At 44.8% G+C, this 25,799-nt stretch overlaps 1 protein-coding gene across 1 annotated transcript in view; it reads right to left on the bottom strand.

Moving 5' to 3' along the window:
• LOC126455430 (translation initiation factor IF-2-like) overlaps nucleotides 1–25,799 on the bottom strand; it is a 193,475-nt gene that overhangs the window by 7,343 nt on the left and 160,333 nt on the right. The window contains exons 3-4 of the mRNA XM_050091182.1: nucleotides 14,273–14,685; nucleotides 7,065–7,287 (exon numbers count right to left, since the gene is read on the bottom strand). Of these exons, the coding sequence (XP_049947139.1) occupies nucleotides 7,065–7,287; nucleotides 14,273–14,685 (636 nt within the window). The remainder of the gene's footprint in view (nucleotides 1–7,064; nucleotides 7,288–14,272; nucleotides 14,686–25,799) is intronic.

Raw genomic sequence — 25,799 nt, 5'->3', positions numbered from 1 at the left:
TTACAAAATAGTGATAATAATAATTACTTTTTGGAAATAATTTAGGTCGGGGACAGAAACACAATCAGACTCTTTTTGTTTTTTCCCTCAGAAAATTACATTTCACTCCTGAGGAGGTAATTATTTCCAGGTTGGGCTACACTGATACAGTGTTTTGTATTAGTATAGATTGTGTGCGGTAGACTAAATTACTGACTTAACTTATTATTACCTGGAATAGGTTCCTGATTCCAAGATTGATACTGGCGTGAACAAATGTCTTGAAAACGAAACGAAAGCCAATATAATTATGAAACTTGATTCCTTTGAAAAATTTTGACACAATCTAAATTAAGTAACAGACAGGTTCCAAAGTAACAAGACTAGTATTCTTTTATTTGAAAGTAATTATTTCATTTTATTTAATCTAAATGTTTGCACTAGACAGATATTGAAAGAAATTTGTTTATATTTTAATATAATTGTGTGTTTATCGCCTGGTGTGCAGTACTTCAGCGTTGTTTCAACAGTTGTGTTATAATGGGTTTCAGTAGTTTGAAAGTTTTATTTTTTTGATCTGAGTAACTCATGTAAAAATAAATTTGTGAAAGTGTTAGTGTGCTGCGACACGTACGTATTGTCATGTTCAAGGTCCTTTCAGACTTACAGCAATCACAGTATGTTTTATTACATTACGTGTGTTCTGTCACAATTATTCAGCAAAGTGATTCGGGCCTTCTAATTTCAGTAATTATAGGAAATATTTGCGTAGCAGGCTTGATACGAAATACATATCCAGCTGCATACGGGATCAGAGATCATGTACGCTACAGCTGTAATCTACTAGTTCTGTAATGAAGTTCGTCCAAGTAGACCAGTGATCGTATCATTTTAAATCTATCCAACGTCGATTCAAGCAACTAAATATTTTCTTCCATGTTACATCAGAACCTATTATAATCATTTTACTCATTAATTATTCAGTACCAACAATATTGTAGTTTACTGAGTTGTCATTGCCACTTTCAGCAGCGATTCACACACCTTGTTACTGAAATACTTAGGTTCGCGATCACATAGTCAAGTGGCTTAACTAATCGGAGTGTGGGGTCCTTATAATCAGAAAACCAAAACGAATTGCAAAATTATTTAGACAAGTTATCTGCAGTGGCAACTGACCCCGAACACTAAAACGTTGTTGGTCCTCCAGATGAGTACTAGAAAAATTCGTTAAATTTAGGTTGCACTATAAATCAACAAATTTAAAGATTGTCGATTCAGCCAAATACCCATGGATTTGAAGTACGAACAACTTAAACTGGAACCACCATATACTGTGAGGAAAGAAAGCCAAAGACAGCGTTTTATTGGCAGAACACTTCGAAGTGCAGCGCATCTACTACAGAAACAACCCGCAAAATAGTTTTCCGGAGTACTGGAGTGCAGTAGGGATCCTTACCAGATACGATTTACGGAGAATATCGAGAAAGGTCAACGAAGGCGGCCGTTTTATATTATTGCGAAATAGGAGAAAGGGTATCACGGATATGATAATCAATTTAGGTGGCAGTCATTAAAACGAAGATGTTTTTCTATGGAGCGTGATCTTTTCACAGAATTTCAATCACCAACATTCTCCTCCAAATGCCAAAAATTTTTTTGACCCCGGCCTTCGGAAGAGAAATTACCATCGTGGGAAAATAAGAGATTGGAATGCTTAAGAATTAATTTTAAAGTGATTCTATGCTTCCTCTGCCTGATAACCGAGAGAAACCTCCAGAAAACCTTGGCCGGTTGGAACTATTTTTAATTTGCTTTCCTGGACAATATTGTCCCTGATGAAAGTATGGTGTGTCCGCGCAAGCGCACGTGCGTGATTGGGGTGGGAGAGGGGGAAGGGGGGCGTTGACGTTCACGTACTGCTCTCCTGTGGTCGTATTGCCAGGTGTGATGCAACTGGTGCCTAGTCCGTTGTCATGTGTCGCATTGTTCTCACTACGTCTGCTTGTTGGTTTTAGTCTGGTGAAGCTGACTCCCACGTGGCACTCAACTGTAGACCTTTTAAGTCAACGAGAATCTAATATACAATTTCAGTTTTTATAGTTCATTTAGGGAACCATCCGCAAGCCAGAAGACCATGTGGTGGTAGAGCCCTTACAAAAATTTCGCTCCTACTCTATTATGTCCCGGAAGGATCAGGAGAGATAGGGAAAGTAAGCCAAACACTGCGTTTTATTAGGAGATCTACAGCACAAAATTAGCAGCAATAGAAGTCGCTCCATGGAGTAGACGTTCATCTATACATTCATCGTCGAACAGAAAACATCTTATGAGAACCTACAGAAATAAAAAAAAAACAGCAGACAATAGCCTTAGTATAACTCATGACCGGCAACCTTGTTCCATGTGTACCAAGTCGCCAGGTAGACGCGAGTGCAACCAATGCGTACTGACAACAATGCTTTACTTGATAGTGGACAATGCGCTATGGTCACGACCAGTAGCAAGGCTACATGAAGATAGTGCAAGTCAGGTATACTGCAGTATATGTCAAAGAGTACGAATCATTCAGATATGCCGAAGGTTTGCTGTAAAGTCAGACATGCCGATGTGTATTACCTATCTGAAAATATGACAAAAAAACCTCTATGATCATCTCTGCGATTGATCGGAGGACTGATTTGTAGCTACAGGTAGCTAAATCAGATGAGGAAATTTTTGTCTAGAACAAGTAGTTAATGTATATGGAACCAACGGTTCAGGCAGTACATTTTCCTTTTTGGACTGTGTAAATGGTGATATCCATCGTAGTTCATGGTTAATTTTCTACTGTACACCCAGCAACATATGTTTGCCACGGCCAAATCCAAAAGAGCCCATTTTCGTGTTAACTTGTGCTTGTTTTCAACATTCAAAGACGTAAATCATGTGTACCAATCTCTACTATGCCCTCAGGGAAAAGATGCGACATGAACGTTCTGTAATATAATCAAGGTATCGAACAGTTCATTATATGATGATGTTACTTGGGGGATCGTATCAGTCATTAAAGGGTGTCACTGTTCTGACAACTTTTAATGCACATTTATATGAGTGGAGGAGGAAATTATTTTCATTTATTAACTAATATAAATGAACTTATTTGTTTTCCTATATCAGGCATTTAATTTCAATATTTACAGTAGTTATACTGAAATTAGGCAATAATAGGTAAGACACTGCAATGACAGGGATTGTCAAATTACTTTACGTGAAATCTCAACTATAAACATTTGTTGTGAAACGATAAATCGAAAATTAACTGTCTTAAATCAATACTACGATTATATTAATAGTTTGTAACTTTCAGTATTAGCCTTGTAGATCATACTTTCCAACCAGATCTTTCTCTTTTACCAGTATTCTTAGCTTGTACAGTATCCTTAAATTTCCTATCCCCAGAACTCGCAGTATCAGAAAACATCTATCTTCTACACCTAAAAATTGTTTTTGCATCTGGCGCTATTATTATTATTGTCATTACAATTACTATTTTCATTATTAGTGGCAGCAGCTACAGCAGCACAAGTACTGCCAGTATTAACTTCAACAGTCCATAGTCAGTATTTTTTGTCACTTTTTTGTCACTTCAGACACTAAGATCCTTTTAATACTATTTGTCATATTAAAATTGTTATTTCTTAGAAAACTATAGTGCAAAAATGGTATGGTATGTCTGAAACCCTGTTCCATGTGCGGGGAGGCCTGATGGTCTAATGAGATCAGGTAAAATACATAAATAAAATACTATATTGAATGCGTCTCTGTACGACTTAGTTCTCTGAGAGAGTATTCAGTGAGACCACATTACGGGTAGTTGTGGTGGGTAGTTGTTTCGTTCAGCTCACGCAGAGATAATAAATAACTGTTTGAACTGAACATTTGAAAACTTTGAAATGCAAAATGTTATAAATAATTATCCCTGTATGATGGACCGCGTGGTGAGGAATGTAATAAATGGTAGTAGAATGTTACGTGTGTAGATATCCGTAGTTGCAAAAGATACTTTTTAATTATGCTATTTTTATTTGTGACAAATACGTTTTTATTTTTAACAAACCTGTGTGGAATATGCTACATACTATCCACTATAAGGTCAACATGGCATGTATGATACAATCATGAGGGAATAGGACATATAACAAGTTTATTGAAGACAGAAGACGACGATGTTAGCTGTTGAAATTAGTCATCAGGAATAAATAGCATTGACGCGATAGCGGCTATTAAAAATTTCTTCACAGAAAGTACAGTTCGGTCTTTCCCTTCTCTAATTGAATCATGACTTGTTAAAATGGCTTAAGTCCAGTTTTACCTTTTTTTCTTTGGTAAAGTATGTTGTCGAGATCTTGAACACAAATACGTACGGTACTGTTAACAGGACTTTAATCCAATCAATCCTTGGCCAAACACCAAGGCCTCAATCTTTTCATGTAGTGTCAGTGAGACTTAGGTCCAGGACTTAATACTGGACTAGTCTGAATCAGTTACATTTAAGCCTTGTGACAATATGGAATTTAAGTACTCTACAGATGTGAAATGACGTGCAGTGACTTCACCCTACATACGCAGCTCTGTATGTCATACATTTAGGCTTCCACGGCCTAATAATATGAATGGTGTAGCTTTTCCTAACACGTTACCATATCCCGAAGGCAGCGTCCCCACTGAACCAATAAAGTAGCGGATATTCAGCAAGTACTGTCATATATTCCCCATGTTCACTGGAAAAACACGGCCAGAGCAGGTGACGTTAGTGAAGAGGACTAAAGAACCTTGTTAAATCAGTGTTTGTAAAATCACTGACTCAGCGCCAGGCTTAAGGACCACGGTTTAAATTTCGTTTGTTATGTGTCTAATGCTCTAAAAGTATTAAATATTACTTCTGGAATAATTTAGACACCTGCAAAAATTAAGGAGAGAAACTGTTTTACATGAATTTAGCTGTAACTGAGGAAAATGTAATAAGCCACTATTCAGTTTAAGCAATAATGTTTTCAGATGTATGAAACCGATACAAAATACTACAAACATCAAAAAAATTTTGCATGACCTCGGTTCCGAGAGTTCTGGAACCTGTGCAGAAAATTGGAATGGAGATCAACATAAACATCATTTCCGCCCTTTTTATTGCTCATGAAAGCCAAACAGTGCATGTTGTACCACCATACAGCGAGAAATTCAGGCTGGTGATCCAGATTGCCGAACACACCAGTACCTTCAATACCCAGTAACACGTCCTCTTGCATTGATGCATGCCTGTATTCGGCGTGGCATACTATCCATAAGTTCATCAAGGCACTGTTGGTCCAGATTGTCCCTCTCCTCAACGGCAATTCGGCGTAGATCCCTCAGAGTGACTGGTGGGTCATTTCGTCCATAAACAGCCCTTTTAAATCTATCCCCTGCTTATTCGACGGGGTTCATGTCTGGAGAACATGCTGGCCACTCTAGTCGAGCGATGTCGTTATCCTGAAGGAAGTCATTCACAAGATTGGGGGGGGGGGGGGGGGAGATTGTCGTCCATGAAGACGAATGTCTCGCCAATATGCTCCCGATATGGTTGCACTATCGGTCGGAGGATGGCATTCACGTATCGTACAGCGTTACGGCGTCTTCCATGATCACCAGCGGCGTACGTCGGCCACCACAAAATAGCGGGGAACCTTCACCTTGCTGCACTCGCTGCACAGTGTGTCTAAGGCGTTGACTGGGTTGCCTCCAAACACGTCTCCGACGATTGTCTTTCCGACGATTGTCTGGTTGAAGGCATATGCGACACTCAACGGTGAAGAGAACGTGATGCCAATCCTGAACCTGATGCCAATCCTGTGAGATCCATTCGGCATGTTGTTGGGCCCATCTGTACCGCGCTGCGTGGTGTCTTGGTTGCAAAGATGGACCTAGCGATGGACGTAGGGAGTGAAGTTGCGTATCATGCAGCCTATTGCGCACAGTTTGAGTCGTAACACGACATCCTGTCTCTGCACGAAAAGGATTATCCAATATGGTGGCGTTGCTGTCAGGGTTCCTCCGAGCCATATTCCGTAGGTAGCGGTCATCCAATGCAGTAGTAGCCCTTGGGCGGCCTGAGCGAGGCATGTCATCGACAGTTCCTGTCTCTCTGTATCTCTTCTATGTCCGAACAACATCGCTTTGGTTCACTCCGAGACGCCTGGAGACATCTCTTGTTGACAGCCCTTCCTTGCACAAACTAACAATTGCGGACGCGATCGAACCGCGTTATTGACCGTCTAGGTATGGTTGAAGTACAGACAACACGAGCTGTGTATCTCCTTCCTTGTAGAATGACTGGAGCTGATGGGCTCTCGGACTCCCTCCGTCTAATAGGCGTTGTTCATGCATGGTTGTTTACATCTTTGGGCAGGTTTAGTGAGATCTCTGAACAGTCAAAGAGACTGTGTCTGTGATGCAATATCCACAGTCAACGTCTATCTTCAGGAGTTCTGGGAACGCGTTGATGCAAAACTTCTTTTGATGTGCGTATTTTTGGAATTTTTAAGGAACGATTTATTAAATGGACTTACGTCCATACACTACAAACACCTTTAATTACGACGAAATTGCTTCTGAAATGAAAAGTGTTGTAAAAAACATAGACAAGAACAACAGTAGCAGCAGTTAAAGTAGTTTCATTTGAAGTCACACAATTTAACCTCATGGCAAATTGCTTGTTTTAGTTTTCTCAAAAGTGTCAGTGGACTTATGTCCTTCTAACAAGTCATGATTCAGTTATTAGAGTTTCAATTAAATCTGCTGACAAGTGTTAAACACTTAAGCGACTGTAGGTGAAAACTTGTGCCGGCCAGTGTGGCCAAGCGGTTCTAGGCGCTACAGTTTGGAACCGCGTGACCGCTACGGTCGCAGGTTCGAATCCTGCCTCGGGCATGGATGTGTGTGATGTCCTTAGGTTAGTTAGGTTTAAGTAGTTCTACGTTCTAGGGGACTGATGACCTCAGTTGTTGAGTCCCATAGTGCTCAGAGGCATTTTTTTGAAAACTTGTGTCACGCTGCAGTTGACTCACCTCTTTGCCGCCGGGCGGAACACGCCCGAAGTCGGCGGGCGGCATCGGCCGCTGCTGCATCTGCATGCCGCCCGGGGAGTCGTAGGGGAGCGGCCGGGGTACGCCGACTGGCTGCGTAGGTGGCGGACCGCGGCCGCCCCCTGTCAGCTGCCGGCTGAGGGCCTGCGCCGTGTTCTGCATGTCCGACAACAGCTGCTGCATCGATGAAATCTGCTCCATGGTCCTGCAGCGAGTGGATGATAGCACACGTCAGTCGAAAAGAGACCTTCGAAAAACCTATCAGCTGACAGTAATTAACTTAGTGGAATTCAGTGGAAGAGAAGAATGAGTTTAGATTAGTTCTACGCACTTCTGAACGTCTAATGTACACTCAGTTCCTTACTGAGCGCTATATTTTGGATATCGTTGTCAGAGCGAAATTCAGGAGTGATTATATAACGGTTTAATTAATGTTTTATTCTCCAAAAAACTACACTACTTGTTTTGAATAGCTGAGGCCTCTGATGGTGTTAAACGGGAAATAGGACAGGTGAATTGTTGCCGAGAAGTCAGCCAAGTATGTTACGTTTCAAGAAGTATTGTACTTATCATCTTCTAATCATCTTAATGGAGCTGGAAGCTCCTGTAGAGATTTCTCTACGTCTGATAATAAAACTTGGGTTTTTAACTCCGCATCTCCAAAACGCAATGATTTTTTTTCTGTTTACCTAATCATATTTAGACATATATGTTTAATCTTCTTTTAATATCGATTTTGTTTCTGTGGAAATATACAAAGTTCATTGTTGTTTTTCAATTGTAACCTAAAAACTATAACATGTGCATTTATTTTTTTTTTTTTTTGACTGCCCAAACTGATACAACATTACAGAATGAGATTTTCACTCTGCAGCGGAGTGTGCGCTGATATGAAACTTCCTGGCAGATTAATACTGTATGCCGGACCGAGACTCGAACTCGGGACCTTTGCCTTTCGCGGGCAAGTGCTCTGCAGTTTTAATCTGCCAGGAAGTTTCATATCAGCGCACACTCCGCTGCAGAATGAAAATCTCATTCTGGAAACATCCCCCAGGCTGTGGCTAAGCCATGTCTCCGAAATATCCTTTCTTTCAGGAGTGCTAGTTCTGCAGGGTTCGCAGGAGAGCTTCTGTAAAGTTTGGAAGTTAGGAGACGAGGTACTGGCAGAAGTAACGCTGTGAGGACGGGGCGTGAGTCGTGCTTGGGTAGCTCAGTTGGTAGAGCACTTGCCCGCGAAAGGCAAAGGTCCCAAGTTCGAGTCTCGGTCCGGCACACAGTTTTAATCTGCCAGGAAGTTTCGTTTGATACAACATTAATTGTGAAAGTCCAGTTGAACAGATCGGCTTTATTTTATGCCTTTCTATTGTTAGACACCATACCACCTGCAAAGAAGTCGGAAGAATTTGCTTAGAGATTTAGTATTTATGAATAATTTTCGGAGAGTAGTAGTGGCGTAAGTCTTGTGCTTCCCTCTTTCGTCCCATGTGGTTCATCTTTTGGTAGCAATTACATACACTGTTTCTCACGCCTTCTGCACTTCACTCTCACCTGCCATCACACAAGTAAATGAAATTTGGGAGAAGACTTTATCTTGCAGTACACATCGAGAGATGTTGTAGTTATTGTTGCTACTCACTTGTTCGTCGTCTTTTGTGCGGTGTGGTGCTAATTCTGAATGTCTGGTGAGAGCTTCTGTAGTGCACCTGTTCTCTCTGTCTTTCTCTCCCTGTCTCCCCCCTTCCCCTGTTACTCATCTCCCCCCGCACACACACACACACACACACACACACACACACACACATAAGTTCTGTCGCAGCAGAAATGGAGTCACTTAAACTTTTCTTGGGAAAACGATCAGACTCTTGTTTACTGTTAATATGATATTACCACTTCCTTCACTTGTCAGTAAGGACAGCAAATGAAAGCAACAAATAGTCATCTAATTTTTTGAAAAAAAAAAATGGTTCAAATGGCTCTGAGCACTATTGGACTTAACATCTGAGGTCATCAGTCCCCTAGAACTTAGGACTACTTAAACCTAACTAACCTAAGGACATCACACACATCCATGCCCGAGGCACGATTCGAACCTGCGACCGTAGCGGTCGCGCAGTTCCAGACTGTAGCGCCTAGAACCGCTTGGCCACTCCGGCCGGCAATTTTTTGAATAAAAACAAGATACTGGTTAGTGTTTATAATGATTTCAGGAAAAACTTGACAGTCTTCAAAATTCTGAAGCTGTAGAAAAAAATAATTAAACTGTGGACTGTTTCTCGATTTCTATAGCCTTTGATCTGATCAATCATGACCTCACGCTTTGAAAATTATACAAATATGGGACACAAGGAGTTTCTTGTAACTAATTTAAATCGCAACTTTCTGATAGACGACATACGACTGTATTATCTCATGAAGGTACAAACTACTTTTCAGGATATAAGAAACCTGGTTATGGAGTTTCTCAGAATTCTATTAGACCCTTTTTTACTCTTAATTATTGTTAATGGTTTGCCATAACACATTTCCAGAAGCATTGCAAGTGTTGTTCACAGACAGAATTTTATTAAAAGATATAATGAAACTGACTTACTCGAGAAGGTCTATCATAAAATGAGTTGTAGTAGATGTTTTGGAGAAAATTTTAGGGTGATAGGTGAGAAAAAACTTGACGAAAAAGCTTTAGAGATATAAGAGTAAATTCCAGAAGCAATATAATGCTAGAATTAGGAGGCTGTAGCACTGAACAGACATTTTACACAGACCATTTATTATTGGTTTTCTGCAAACAAACGTATTTGACAAAAAGTTTCTAGAAGCGAATGTAGAAGATTATTCAAGTTGGGGAAAACGTAATCAATTACTCGACGAAAGGTTGCATAAACGCTCCTGTGCTGTGGTTTTCAGTCCAAAGACTAGTTTGATGCATCTCTTCGTGCTAGTTCATTATGTGCAAGCCTCTTTATCTGTGCATAACTACTGGAACGACATCCATCTGAACATGATCCCTCAGGATGCGTCCCTGTAGTCATGGACTGTGCGGATGACCCCGGCGTAGGTTCGAGTCCTCCCTCGGGCATGTGTGTGTGTGTGTTTGTCCTTAGGATTTAGGTTAAGTAGTGTGTAAGCATAGGGACTGATGACCTTAGCAGTTAAGTCCCATAAGATTTCACACAGATTTTTTTCAGGATGCGTCCTATCAATCGATAGAACGCATCTTTTAGTCAGGCTGTGAAATAAATTGATATTTACCTCAAAGTGACACAGTTCCTCTTCGTCAGTTATTCGATTTACAAAGGGTGTTCAAAAAGTTTTGCACAGTCGTCTCTATTTTTTTTATTTTTTGCAGGAGGAGAATGTAAGCTTTTGTGAATATACTTGGAACATTTAGATATAAGTTGGTATATAAAAGTATTTTCTTTTATTTACAGGTAAGCCATAATGGACCGTGAAGTAGATGTCAGGTTGCGACAAAGGTCGGTGATGGAGTTTCTCTTCAAGACCGACAATGACTCTGCCACATCGATTCACAGGAAGTTGCTCCCTGTTTATGGCGAGGACACAGTGGATCGGAGCAGTATCCAGCGGTGGTTGCAGAGTTTTAAAAGGTGATTTCTCTCTACTGGACAATCCACGGTGAGGTAGACCATCGACGGCAGTGAGTGATGTGAATAAGGATGCCATTGATCAAATCATCCAAAATGACAGATGTGTGATGATACAACAGCTTGCTGAAATGACTCGTTTGTCATTGGGTAGTGTGGTATCACTGGTACAGTCACTTGAGTACAGAATAATCTGTGCACGTTCGGTGCCTAGATTTCTGACATGAGAAATGAAAACGATGCGGAAGAATGTGCGAGAGGGTCTCATGAAGACCTTTACTGAAGAGTGGGAACAGTGTTTTGACGGCATCATTACCCAGAATGAAACATGGTTGTTTTTGTCCGAACCTGAAAGCAAAACCCAATCCGTGGAGTGGCGTCATCCGGGTTCCCTCGGAAGAAGAAACCAAGACTTTCACGAACAGCAAGCCTCCTTCTGGGATCAGTGTGGTGTGGTGTGGTGTGGTGTCACTTTCAATGACTTTTTGGAACCTGGCTGCACAATTAACGGCGACCGTTACTGTTTGTCATTGGACACACTGCGACGTGCCATCAAGACCCACAGACCACAGCTTCAGGGTCATCACATAAGACTACACCATGATAATGCCAAAACCCATACAGCCCTTATGACACAGGAGAAAATCAGGAAAATGGGTTGGAAAATTGTCCGGACTTGGCTCCGCCTGATTTTTACCTCTTTGGTCGTCTGAAGGCCCACCTGTTGCGGTAAAACATTTAATAGTGAGAAAGATCTTATTTCTCGTGTCAGGCGATGGTGTAAAAATCAATCCCCAGAATTTTACCGGAGTGCATTTACATCATGGAAAGAACGTAGGGCCAGATGCGTCACAGCTGATAAAGGCTACATGGAGTAGGCTCAATGTATAGATAAATGTTCCCAGTATGTTCACAAAAAACTTCATTCTCCTCCGGAAAGAAATAAAAAAAATTAGAGACGGCTGTGCAAAACTGACTGAACGCCCTTTATACACATTTAATGTTCAGCATTCTATTGTAGCACCATATGTCAAAAACCCCTATTCTCTTCTTGTCTGTATCGTTCATCGTCACCGTTTCACTTCCATAAAAGGCTGCACGTCACACAGATATCTTCAGGAAAGACTTCTCGTTTTCAGAAAAGTTTTTCTTGCTATTGCCAATCTGTATTTTATATCCTCGCTATTTCATCAATCAATTGTTTTGTTCATGTTCATCTTATAATCTCTTTTGTTTGGCAGTATCCATTTCATTCAGCTCATCTTCACGTCGTTTGTCGTCTCTGACAGAATTACAACATCGTCAGCAAACATAGAAGATTTTTTTCTTTTCCATGAACTGCAATTCACTTTCCAAATTTTTCCTTGATACTGATAGCTCAATGTATAACTGAAATAACACACGAATGCTGATGGACTGCTGTAATGTCGAAATAGTACTACGTGCTTTTTATGTAATTGTGCAGTACCTACCATGGTATCGTGTGCTGTTCTCGAGAAATGCACATTTTTCAAAACAGCCATTAAATATATTACAGTAATCTAAGTAAGTTAACAAACGATTGTGACAGGTAGCAGTCTCTGAAAAACCTATTTGTATACCTACTAGCTGAAAAACCCGCGTTCCCCAGGTCAGAATGTACGGCATGGGTGACGGCATGAGACCGTTCCTGGTATAAGATACATACAAACATATATTTGATTAAGGATATTATTAATGCAGTTATACTGTTAGTAGGATAGTTTGCTGGTGGCGGTGGCAGTGGGCGAGTGCGGTGGGAGAGTGCGGGGGGAGAGGGGGGGGGGAGAGGGGGGGGGGGAGAGGGGGGGGGGAGAGGGGGGGGGGGGAGAGGGGGGGGGGGAGAGGGGGGGGGGAGAGGGGGGGGGAGAGGGGGGGGGGGGGAGAGGGGGGGGGGAGAGGGGGGGGGAGAGGGGGGGGGAGAGGGGGGGGGGAGAGGGGGGGGGAGAGGGGGGGGGAGAGGGGGGGGGGGGAGGGGGGGGGGAGAGGGGGGGGGGAGAGGGGGGGGGGAGAGGGGGGGGGAGAGGGGGGGGGAGGGGGGGGGGGAGAGGGGGGGGGGAGAGGGGGGGGGGGAGAGGGGGGGGGGGGAGAGGGGGGGGGGAGAGGGGGGGGGAGAGGGGGGGGGGAGAGGGGGGGGAGGGGGAGAGAGGGATTCCAATCCCAAAGAAACCAAGTGTTGACAGATGTGAAAATTACCAAACTATCAGTTTAATAAGTCACAGCTGAAAAATACTAACGCGAATTCTTTACAGATGAATGGAAAAACTGGTAGAAGCCGACCTCAGGGAAGATCAGTTTGGATTCCGTAGAAATAATGGAACACGTGAGGCAACACTGAACCTACGACTTATCTTAGAAGAAAGATTAAGGAAAGGCAAACTTACGTTTCTAGCATTTGTAGACTTCGAGAAAGCTTTTAACAATGTTGACTGAAATACTCTCTTCAAATTCTGAAGGTGGCATGGGTAAAATAAAGGGAACGAAAGGCTATTTACAATTTGTACAGACACCAAGAGTCGAGGGGAATGAAAGGGAAGCAGTGGTTGGGAGGGGAGTGAGACAGGGTTGTCTGTATATTGAACAAGCAGTGAAGGAAACAAAAGAAAAATTCGGAGTAGGAATTAAAATCCATGGAGAAGAAATAAAAACTTCGAGGTTCGCTGATGATATTGTAATTCTGTCAGAGACAGCAAAATAACCTGGTAGAGCAGCTGAATGGAATGGACAGTGTCTTGAAAGGAGGATATAAGATGAACATCAACAAAAGCAAAACGAGGATAATGGAATGTAGTAGAATTAAGTCAGGTGATGCTGAGGGAATTAGATTAGGGAATGAGACACTTAAAGTAGTAAACGAGTTTTGCTATTTGTGGAGCAAAATAACTGATAATCGTCGAAGTAGAGAGGTTATAAAATGTAGACTGGCAATGGCAAGGAAAGCGCTTCTGAAGAAGAGAAATTTGTTAACATTGAGTTTAGATTTAAGTGTCAGGAAGTGGTTTCTGAAAGTATTTGCATGGAGTGTGAAACATGGACGATAAATAGTTTGGACAAGAAGAGAATATAAGCTTTCGAAATGTGGTGCTACAGAAGAATGCTGAAGATTAGATGGGTAGATTACATAACTAATGAGGAGGTATTAAATAGAATTGGGGAGGAGTTTGTCGCACAACTTGACTAGAAGAAGGGATCGGTTGGTAGGACATGTTCCGAGGCATCAAGGGATCACCAATTTAGAATTGGAGGGCAGTGTGAAGGGTAAAAATCGTAGAGGGAGACCAAGAGATGAATACACTAAGTAGATTCAGAAGGATGTAGGTTGCAGTAGGTACTGGGAGATGAAGAAGCTTGCACAGGATAGAGTAGCATGGAGAGCTGCATCAAACCAGTCTCAGGACTGAAGACCAAAACAACAATAACAACATAACTTAAGCTAAGGACAACACACACACCCATGCCTGAGGGTGGACACGATCCTCCGGCTGGGAGAGCCGCACGAACCGTGACAAGACGCCGTAGACCGCGCGGCGAAGTAATGGAACAAATGAATAAAGAAGGCAGAGAACGTACGTGGCGAGAGCCTTGATCTGCTCCTCGGCGCCACCACGCTTCTTCGACGTTGGGCAGAGGCATTTCACTTCGCCTCCAGGGCCAGGTGCGGGCGCTGGCGAAGAGGAAGCGTCGGGCTCCGGGGGCGCCTTCAGACTGGCGGTGAGTACCAGGGTGCCCGCGCCAGGGACCTCCATGTGCAGCGGGGAACCCCCGGGTACCAGCGCCTTGCCTATCGTCAGCGGCTCCTCGCCCGAGGCGCAGATGATGCGCGCCTTCACCGGCACCGTTGTCTGCTCGGCCTTCTCAGCCGCCTCCGCTGACCCCGCTTCTGTCTCCTCTGACGGAGATGCCGCCACCTCGCCTTCTTCTTGTCCTTCGGCATCGCCGGACTCCTCCTCGACCTCCGGGGTTGCTTCGGCTTCACCCTCCTCCTGTCATACGCGTAATCCTCGGTCACATACGAGCCTCATTCAGTAATTAAACAGACAAATAACAGTACAGCAAAAATGTTTTGGTAAAGCAGTACAATTTTTAACTATTTTTCGTCATAATCCCCACCAACTGTAAGTAGGCTGTTTAGGTTTTTATGTTGATAACGCCACGTAGCGCTCTATGTGAAAATCACTGACTGTGCTGTGTGAAGTCTGTGGCTGGTTTGCATTGTTGGAATATTTGCTATTGTAGTGTTGGGCAGTTGGATGTGAACAGCGCGTAGCGTTGCGCAGTTGGAGGTGAGCCGCCAGCAGTGGTGGATGTGGGAAGAGAGATGGCAGAATTTTGAGAGCGGACGATCTGGACGTGTGTCCGTCAGAAAAACGAAATTTGTAAGACTGGATGTCATGAACAGACTTCAGTTCTAAATAACTCGGAAACGGCGCAACGTATCGAATTTTTTTCTTAACATTTATGCCTCAGTACAACATGCCCTGTAACATCCCTACAAGCATTTCACACATTTTCTGACCACCCTGTGTATTATGACTTTTGAACACTGTTAAGGTAAATTACATTGTTTCTCCTCTATCAAAATCTTTCATTTGCTAACTATGCCTATCAGTAGTTAGCGCCCTCAGTAGTTAAAATCCTTTATTTAGCTGGCAGTATTAGCGCTCGCTGTATTGCAGTAGTTCGAGTTACGAAGATTTTTGCGAGGTAAGTGATTCATGAAAGGTATAGTTATTGTTAGTCACGGCCATTCTTTTGTAGGGATTATTGAAAGTAAGACTGCGTTGCGCTAAAAATATTGTGTGTTAGTTTAGTGATGATCAGAATAAGTAAAGAGAGAAATGTCTGAGTACGTTCAGTTTTGCTCAGCTGTTTGAAAATCAAATAACGTAAGGGGTTTACCAGCATAGTAATTCTTTACATATGAAACATCCCCTAAGAAAAGTTTATGAATTACTGTTTCTGGTAAACCCCTTACGTTATTTGATTTTCAAACAGCTGAGCAAAACTGAACGTACTCAGACATCTCTCTCTTTACTTGTTCTGATCATCACTAAACTGACACGCAATATTTTTAGCGCAACGCAATCTGACTTTCAATAATTCCTACAAAAGAATGGCCTTGACTAACAATAACCTATACCTTTCATGAATCACTTACCTCGCAAAAATCTTCGTTACTCCAACTACTGCAATACAGCGAGCGCCAATACTGCTAGCTAAATAAAGGATTCTAACTACTGAAGGCACAAACTACTGATAAACGTGAAAGATTTTGATAGAGAAGAAACAATGTATTTACCTTAATAGTGTTCAAAAGTTATAATATCTACATCAATTCATGACATCCAGTCTTACAAATTTCGTTTTTCTAACGGACACACGTCCAGATCGTCCGCTTTCAAAATTTTGCAATCTTCTCCCCACATCCACCACCGCTGGCGGCTCACCACCAACTGCGCAACGCTACGCGCTGTTCACATCAACTGCCCGACACTACAATAGCAAATATTCCAACAATGCGAACCAGCCATAGACTTCACACAGCAAAGTCAGTGATTTTCATAATAGAGCGCTACGTGGCGTTACCAACATAAAAACCTAAACAGCCTACTTACACAACTTCTACGCACTTCTTCAAATAAGTTATGGAAAGGCAATCGAGTGACGTCGACAATCACCGCTGTTTCGACAACTGCACATCCTGTCATTTTCAAAGCAAAACTGCAGCGATTAAGTGCTGTGCAACGAATTTCCAACCTTGAGTTGCAAAGCAATTCCGAAAAGATAACAGACACACACACTGTAAACACTAACTCCATCACACAAACCAAAGATGACCTACGTCAGAAGTTATCGACATTGAAATTAATAAGCAACGGGTGAGGTTGCGTAAACTATGCCCCTCTTGTCTTTTGACTAAGGAGAGGGCTGTATTACTACGCAGAATTTATGCAAAAACCATCTCTATTGATAAAGTTACTTTCTAATATAATTTCAACCACTTCCTTAATAACATTACCTCAATAGGTGGAAGTGCATGACAGAATCTCCATGTTGTTGTATACCACAGGATGACCGGTGCCAAGACAATGTTCTGCAATGGCGGATTTTCTCGGTTGTTTTAAGGGTGCGTGATGCTTGTCCTCAGTAAACCAGTTCTGCTAGTCTGGCACCGGTCATCCTATGGATAACAACACGGAGATTCAGACGTGCACATACAGCTATTGGAGTAGTGTTATTAAAGAAGCAGTTGAGATTAAGTTAGCAAGTAACCTTGTAAATAGAGATGGAGGCTTTTGCTTAAATTCTGCGTGGAATCCTGTTCTCTCTCTTGTCAGAAAACAGCTAATGCTACCTCATCCTCTGTTTCGTAATTTTCACTGTCGCCAACTTCTAGTGTCTGTCGTCTTTGGTTTGTATGGTGTCGCTAGTGTTTACACTGTGAGTCGCTTATCGACTAGGTGTGAGAGCCGTACAACGAATAGTGCTCCCATTGAACCCATATTCGAAAAACTGAGTCGCTCTTTCATTTGATGTGATATTTATAATTGAAGTTGAATGTAATATATGCTACAACGCCTTTAAAATCCTATATTCTTTCTGAAACACCAAGTATACTAAAGAAGCAGGGGGCCGGAAAAAATAATCATTGGGAGCGCGCCTTAGTAGAGGAAGCCTTGGAGGAAGCGACACTCGGTCGCTCTTAAGGACAAGAAAATGTTCAAATGTGTGTGAAATCTTATGGGACTTAACTGCTAAGGTCATCAGTCGCAAAGCTTACACACTACTTAACCTAAGTTATCCTAAGGACAAACACACACACCCATGCCAGGGGGAGGACTCGAACCTCCGCCGGGATCAGCCGCACAGTCCATGACTGCAGTGCCTAAGACCGCTCGGCTAATCCCGTGCGGCTCTTAAGGACAGACCCACTTCGGGGACACATGTGGACTGTTGAAAGAGATAGTTGCCCCTTGCGAGGCGAGTCACTTGGGACGGCGCCGCACACTTCCGATGCTGGTCAGCATCCGACAGCTTGGTCCACCACGCCATTATCAGTGAACTCCATCGGCGTAACGCCAACTGTTATGTTGGGAGAGACAGTCCAGAAACACGAGAAAAAGCAGATAGTGGCATACAGGCTGTAAGGGAAAAATTCCATCCACATGCTGTCAGCAATTTATTGTAACATAGTTTCCAGTAATGGGAGAAAGGGCTGTAACTTCAGAGACTTGCGGGGCGTCAACTAATAGCGAACAGTAACAGTGTAACACTTTGTTTCAGAATTATTTTGTCAGTTACTGGGGAAAATAGAGCTGAGAATTGGTTCAGTGACCTGCTGACCTCTGTTTCATTAAAGACTTAATCGTTCCTCATTCTGAACGTGAATGTGTTCTCGTGGAAATTTTATTGGGACACGAGATAGGGGCAGGTAGCTTAACCAACGGAATAACGAAGTCCGGTCAGTACAATAGGAAGCTGGGGGACCTGTCGCAGTTGCCGATGACCTTGATGTCGCGCAAACTTCTTTCATCGGGCAAAACAGATAAAAATTCGAAGCGGCAAGGTCAGGGCTATACGGAAGATGAGGTGAACTACCAACCCACTTTGCCACAGCCTCGCTTGTGGTTCAGGTACAGGGAAGTCCTGAAACATGCATTTCCTTTGCCATCCCTGACATTTCCCCTTCATGGTGGGCTTGACTTTGTTATCAATCGTGCCTGAGCATTAGAGGCTGTTGATAGTGCATTGCTCCTCCAAAAAATCACAGAATAACTATGGGTTCTACAAAAGGTGGTTAATATGGCCTTCGGAGCCGGTGTTTGTGTTTTGAATTATTTTCATGGGTAGGTCAGCCAGGGTACTTCCACTCTGCATTCTTTAGTTTGACGCCTGAACTCTGACTCAATTATCCAAGTTTCATCAGAGGTTCAAGTTAATACAAAAATGTATGACCTTCGCTACTGAAACGATTTTTCAGCTCGGTGCAAAAGCAAAATCTCTGTTTTTGTGATGAACGGCATGCTGTCTCGGAAAAATGGTTCAAATGGCTCTGAGCAGTCCCCTAGACTTAGAACTACTTAAACCTAAGTAACCTAAAGTCATTACACACATCCATGCCCGAGGCAGGATTCGAACCTGCGACCGTAGCGCCGCGCAGTTCCAGACTGTAGCGCCTAGAACCGCTCGGCCACTCCGGCCGGCTGTCTCGGAAAACACCTTGCACAAGTCCTACAGTAATTCAGCTTATTTTGAAAGATGGAATTGTGCGAACACTTACTCGGCATTTCTCAGCAATTTGTTCAACTGTTCACAGAACGCTGTTCTTGAAGCGTACTTTCTTCGAGTGGGCACACTTGACTCTAAGAACTTAGTCGTTATGTTTACGTAAATATTAATGGAAGAAATGAGTGACGTTCTTCACAAAGTTGGCAAGAAACACATAAAAATTTCAGTTTCCTGCATTAGGCGTTGTCTGCCCTATATAGGGTGTTTCAAAGCTACGGCGACAAACTGCGAGGGCATGTACAAGGTGTCTTAAGGAACAAAATGAGGACAGTAACAGGTGTCCAGGAACGTCATCCAACTGTGCAGCAGGGCGTCGAAGTTGTAAGTACCGGCGTCTCCCGCTAGACCTCCCGTCCAGCAACTGTCCTAACGTTGTATTCGACTTCGGGCAGAACATCTCACAATGTACCTGACAGCAGTCTGGAAAGCTGAACGCGGCCACACCTGTTACATAAACACTGTAGAGACCGGTAACAGCAGTAGCGGCACACTGGTACGACCAACATACGCAGTAGAAACACAGGCTCGCTCAGTCGTACACTCCTGGAAATGGAAAAAAGAACACATTGACACCGGTGTGTCAGACCCACCATACTTGCTCCGGACACTGCGAGAGGGCTGTACAAGCAATGATCACACGCACGGCACAGCGGACACACCAGGAACCGCGGTGTTGGCCGTCGAATGGCGCTAGCTGCGCAGCATTTGTGCACCGCCGCCGTCAGTGTCAGCCAGTTTGCCGTGGCATACGGAGCTCCATCGCAGTCTTTAACACTGGTAGCATGCCGCGACAGCGTGGACGTGAACCGCATGTGCAGTTGACGGACTTTGAGCGAGGGCGTATAATGGGCATGCGGGAGGCCGGGTGGACGTACCGCCGAATTGCTCAACACGTGGGGCGTGAGGTCTCCACAGCACATCGATGTTGTCGCCAGTGGTCGGCGGAAGGTGCACGTGCCCGTCGACCTGGGACCGGACCGCAGCGACGCACGGATGCACGCCAAGACCGTAGGATCCTACGCAGTGCCGTAGGGGACCGCACCGCCACTTCCCAGCAAATTAGGGACACTGTTGCTCCTGGGGTATCGGCGAGGACCATTCGCAACCGTCTCCATGAAGCTGGGCTACGGTCCCGCACACCGTTAGGCCGTCTTCCGCTCACGCCCCAACATCGTGCAGCCCGCCTCCAGTGGTGTCGCGACAGGCGTGAATGGAGGGACGAATGGAGACGTGTCGTCTTCAGCGATGAGAGTCGCTTCTGCCTTGGTGCCAATGATGGTCGTATGCGTGTTTGGCGCCGTGCAGGTGAGCGCCACAATCAGGACTGCATACGACCGAGGCACACAGGGCCAACACCCGGCATCATGGTGTGGGGAGCGATCTCCTACACTGGCCGTACACCACTGGTGATCGTCGAGGGGACACTGAATAGTGCACGGTACATCCAAACCGTCATCGAACCCATCGTTCTACCATTCCTAGACCGGCAAGGGAACTTGCTGTTCCAACAGGACAATGCACGTCCGCATGTATCCCGTGCCACCCAACGTGCTCTAGAAGGTGTAAGTCGACTACCCTGGCCAGCAAGATCTCCGGATCTGTCCCCCATTGAGCATGTTTGGGACTGGATGAAGCGTCGTCTCACGCGGTCTGCACGTCCAGCACGAACGCTGGTCCAACTGACGCGCCAAGTGGAAATGGCATGGCAAGCCGTTCCACAGGACTATATCCAGCATCTCTACGATCGTCTCCATGGGAGAATAGCAGCCTGCATTGCCGCGAAAGGTGGATATACACTGTACTAGTGTCGACATTGTGCATGCTCTGTTGCCTGTGTCTATGTGCCTGTGGTGCTGTCAGTGTGATCATGTGATGTATCTGACCGCAGGAATGTGTCAATAAAGTTTCCCCTTCCTGGGACAATGAATTCACGGTGTTCTTATTTCAATTTCCAGGAGTGTAGTGTGCCGAGGTGCCGCATCATGGAGACATTCACCTAGGCCGAGCAGCGCGAAATGCATTTCGCGTATGGTGGGTAAGAGGCAATGGGCGCGTGGTCTTGAGCGTCTATGGCCAACGATATCCCAATAGGCGTCAGCCGCCCCACTCCATGGTGGCAGCCATCAATCGGCGTCTAGGTGAAATGGACGGATTCAAAGGGCGTCGAAACGACAGAGGCCATACACGAAGCGTACACACGCCACGAATGCAGATGACTTACTAGAGAGGTTCGATGCAGATCTACAGGGTGTTACAAAAAGGTACGAACTTTCAGGAAACATTCCTCACACACAAAGAAAGAAAATATGTTATGTGGACATGTGTCCGGAAACGCTTACTTTCCATGTTAGAGCTCATTTTATTACTTCTCTTCAAATCACATTAATCATGGAATGGAAACACACAGCAACAGAACGTGCCAGCGTGACTTCAAACACTTTGTTACAGGAAATGTTCAAAATGTCCTCCGTTAGCTTGGATACATGCATCCACCCTCTGTCGCATGGAATCCCCGATGCGCTGATGCAGCCCTGGAGAATGGCGTATTGTATCACAGCCGTCCACAATTCGGGCACGAAGATTCTCTACATTTGGTACCGGGGTTGCGTAGACAAGAGCTTACAATGCCCCCATAAATGAAAGTCATGAGGGCTGAGGTCAGGAGAGCGTGGAGGCCGTGGAATTGGACCGCCTCTACCAAACCATCGGTCACCGAATCTGTTGTTGAGAAGCGTACGAACACTTCGACTGAAATGTGCAGGAGCTCCATCGTGCATGAACCACATGTTGTGTCGTACTTTTAAAGGCACATGTTCTAGCAGCACAGGTAGAGTATCCCGTATGAAATCATGATAACATGCTCCATTGAGCGTAGGTGGAAGAACATGGGGCCCAATCAAGACATCACCAACAATGCCTGCCCAAACGTTCACAGAAAATCTGTGTTGATGACGTGATTGCACAATTGCGTGCGGATTCTCGTCAGCCCACACATGTTGATTGTGAAAATTTACAATTTGATCACGTTGGAATGAAGCCTCATCTGTAAAGAGAACATTTGCACTGAAATGAGGATTGACACATTGTTGGATGAACCATTCACAGAAGGGTACCCGTGGAGGCCAATCAGCTGCTGATAGTGCCTGCACACGCTGTACATGGTACGGAAACAACTGGTTCTCCCGTAGAACTCTCCATACAGTGACGTGGTCAACGTTACTTTGTACAGCAGCAACTTCTCTGACGCTGACATTACGGTTATCGTCAACTGCACGAAGAATTGCCTCGTCCATTGCAGGTGTCCTCGTCCTTCTAGGTCTTCCCCAGTCGCGAGTCATAGGCTAGAATGTTCCGTGCTCCCTAAGACGCCGATCAATTGCTTCGAACGTCTTCCTGTCGGGACACCTTCGTTCTGGAAATCTGTCTCGATACAAACGTACCGCGCCACAGCTATTGCCCCGTGCTAATCCATACATCAAATGGGCATCTGCCAACTCCGCATTTGTAAACATTGCACTGACTGCAAAACCACGTTCGTGATGAACACTAACCTGTTGATGCTACTTACTGATGTGCTTGATGCTAGTACTGTAGAGCAATGAGTCGCATGTCAACACAAGCACCGAAGTGAACATTACTTTCCTTCAATTGGACCAACTGGCGGTGAATCGAGGAAGTAGAGTACATACTGACGAAAGTAAAATGATCTCTAACATGGAAATTAAGCGTTTCCGGACACATGTCCACATAACATCTTTTCTTTATTTGTGTGTGAGGAATGTTTCCTGAAAGTTTGGCCGTACCTTTTTGTAACACCCTGTATACTCAAGTACTCTACCTTCGCTGTGGCACATCCACTGCAAACTTCCTCTCAGCGATTTGGCGGGTGCGGTGTGAGGAGGCAAGGTATCCACTGCATCTTCAGATGACACAAGCGCTCCATGTGTGAATTTCGGGCAATGGCTCCTGCAGCGTTGTGCCGGTAGCGGCAGTATGCGACATATGTGTTGTTGACGGACGAGGCGACCTTAACCCTTGAGGAAGTATTTAGCGCCCACAGTTGCCATGTATGAGTTGAAGTGAGACGCCACGCCACCCACGAACGAGGTCATCAGGAAAAGCTCAAGATCAGTGTATGGTCTGGCATCGTCCATGATACCTGCGTGGCTCCTACAAGCTGCCCCCCTTGACTTACTCGCTGGACTAGTCGAGGTGGCCCTGTAAGGAGGACGTCTCGGTCGCCTGACCACAACATGCTGGACTTCCTGTGGAACCACACGAAGAACGTGGTGTACGAAACCTCTGCAGAGTCAGCGGGAGACCTAGTGCGAGGCTACACGCAGCGTGTGAAGTTGTTCACACCATGCCCGACTTCACTGAGTGAGTGTGGCAGTCAACGATACGCAGATGTCAGGCATGCTGCGACGTAAAGGTACTTGTGGTGAAATCATTGTTGCATGCAATATCAGCGATCCGATAAACTAATTTAAACAAGTGAAACATTTAGTTTTTATCTTTTCTTCCTTAGTAATGGAACAGATGGTAATGTAAATTCCTTGAATACTATTGTCTGATGCCTGCTACAGTTTCTACATACGTGGTTCCTTCCCGTTTCCTTGCATTCGTGGTAACTGTACTTTAAATTCAATGCAGCAACGGCGTCCCGCAATGTCTGCCGTTATTCATGCACACATCAAAAAAGTTTTGCATCACCCTGGCTCCCAGACCTCCTGAAGATAGACGTTGACTGTGGATATTGTATCACAGACACAGTCCCTTTCACTGTTCAGAGATGTCACTAAACCCGCCCAAAGATGTAAACAATCATGCATGAGCAGCGCCTATTAGACGGAGGGAGTCCGACAGCCGATCAGTTCCAGTCGTTCCACCAAGAAGGAGGTACACGGCTGGTGTTACCTGCAGTTCAACCATGCCTAGAAGGTCAATACCGCGATTCGATAGCGTCCGCATTGTTAGTTTGTGCCAGGAAGGGCTCTCAACAAGGGAAGTGTCCAGTCGCCTCGGAGTGAACCAAAACGATGTTGTTCGAACATGGAGGAGATACAGAGAGACAGGAACTGTCGACGACATGCCTCGCAAAGGCCGCCCAAGGGCTACTACTGCAGTGGATGACCGCTAACTACGGATTATGGCTCGGAGGAACCCTGACAGCAAAGCCTCCATGTTGAACAATGCTTTTCGTGCAGATACAGGACGTCGTGTTACTACTCTTAACTGTGCGCAATAGGCTACATGTTGTGCAACTTCACTCCCGACGTCCATGGCGAGGTCCATCTTTGCAACCACGATACCATACAGTGTGGTACAGATGGACCCAATAACATGCCGAATGGACCGCTCAGGATTGGCATCACGTTCTCTTCATCCATGAGTGTCGCATATGCCGACAGTCGTCGGGGATGTGTTTGGAGGCAACCTGGTAAGGCTGAACACCTTAGACACACTGTCCAGCGAGTACAGTAAGGTGCAGGTTCCCTGCTGTTTTGGGGTGGCATTATGTGGGGCCGACGTACGCCGCTGGTGGTCATGAAAGCCGCCGTAACGGCTGTACGTTACGTGAATGCCATCCTCCGACCGATAGTGCAACCATACTGGCAGCATACTGGCGAGGCATTCGTTTTCATGGAATACAATTCGCGCTCCCGTCGTGCACATCTTGTGAATGACTTGCTTCAGGATAACGACATCGCTCGAATAGAGTGGCCAGCATGTTCTCCAGACATGAACCCCATCGAACATGCCTGGGATAGATTGAAAAGAGCTGTTTATGGATGACGTGACCTACCAACCACTCTGAGGGATCTATGCCGAATCGCCGTTGAGGAGAGGGACAATCTTGACCAATAGTGCCTTGATGAACTTGTGGATAGTATGCCCTGACGAATACAGGCATGCATCAATGCAAGAGGACGTGCCACTGGGTATTAGAGGTACCGGTGTGTACATCAGTCTGGACCACCAGCTCTGAAGGTCTCGCTGTATGATAGTACGACATCCAACGTGTGGTTTTCATGTGCAATAAACAGGCCGGAAATGATGTTTATGTTGATCTCTATTCCAATTTTCTGTTCTGGTTCCGGAACTCTCGGAACCGAGGTGATGCAAAACTTTTTTCGATGTGTGTATAATGTGGCCGACTGCTGCACACCCCAGCGGAGTTGACGGCGATGGGTCCTGCGTAGACCGACGTTCGCCCCTACAATTTCGACGCTGTCGTTCTCTGTCTGTATACTATACCGCAAAAAATCAGAGTTTGTATAGGAATTACTGGGAGACAATAAACTGCGAATAGAAGCCAGTGTCCATCATCGTCAGCCACCACGGCAACAGAGCATCGCATTCACAGGAGACGTGGGCTGTTTATACAGCAGCTACCTCCATCTACTCCACTGGCGATCGAGGCATTCAGTCGTAATCACCAAATATCAAAAACCACAGGTCTCGATCCGACCACAGTCTGTCACGCCTGCTGCCGGAGGGGATGCCTAGCGGCAGGCGCTGGCGCTTATAACATCATCACTTCGTAGTGCCGTTTGGGTGACGTTTCCGAACACGACCTACTATCCTCATTTTGTTCCTCAAGACACCTTCTACATTTCCTCGAAGTCTGTCGGTGTAATTCTGAAACACTTAGTGAAGGTTTACTGTTTGACTGTTGAACGACTGTTAAATGGTAAATTGTGTTGTTTAGTTTACTGGAGAACACGTTGCACTATGTTACACATACAAATCGATGGTACTAATGCAAGAACAGTTAAACACAGCGTGCAATATCTCACAAAAACAC

The sequence above is a fragment of the Schistocerca serialis genome, chromosome 1 (assembly GCF_023864345.2).
Source record: "Schistocerca serialis cubense isolate TAMUIC-IGC-003099 chromosome 1, iqSchSeri2.2, whole genome shotgun sequence".
Classification (NCBI taxonomy): domain Eukaryota; kingdom Metazoa; phylum Arthropoda; class Insecta; order Orthoptera; family Acrididae; genus Schistocerca; species Schistocerca serialis.
Note: the sequence above shows the minus strand (reverse complement) of the source record. Positions and strands in the feature narration are given on the sequence as shown.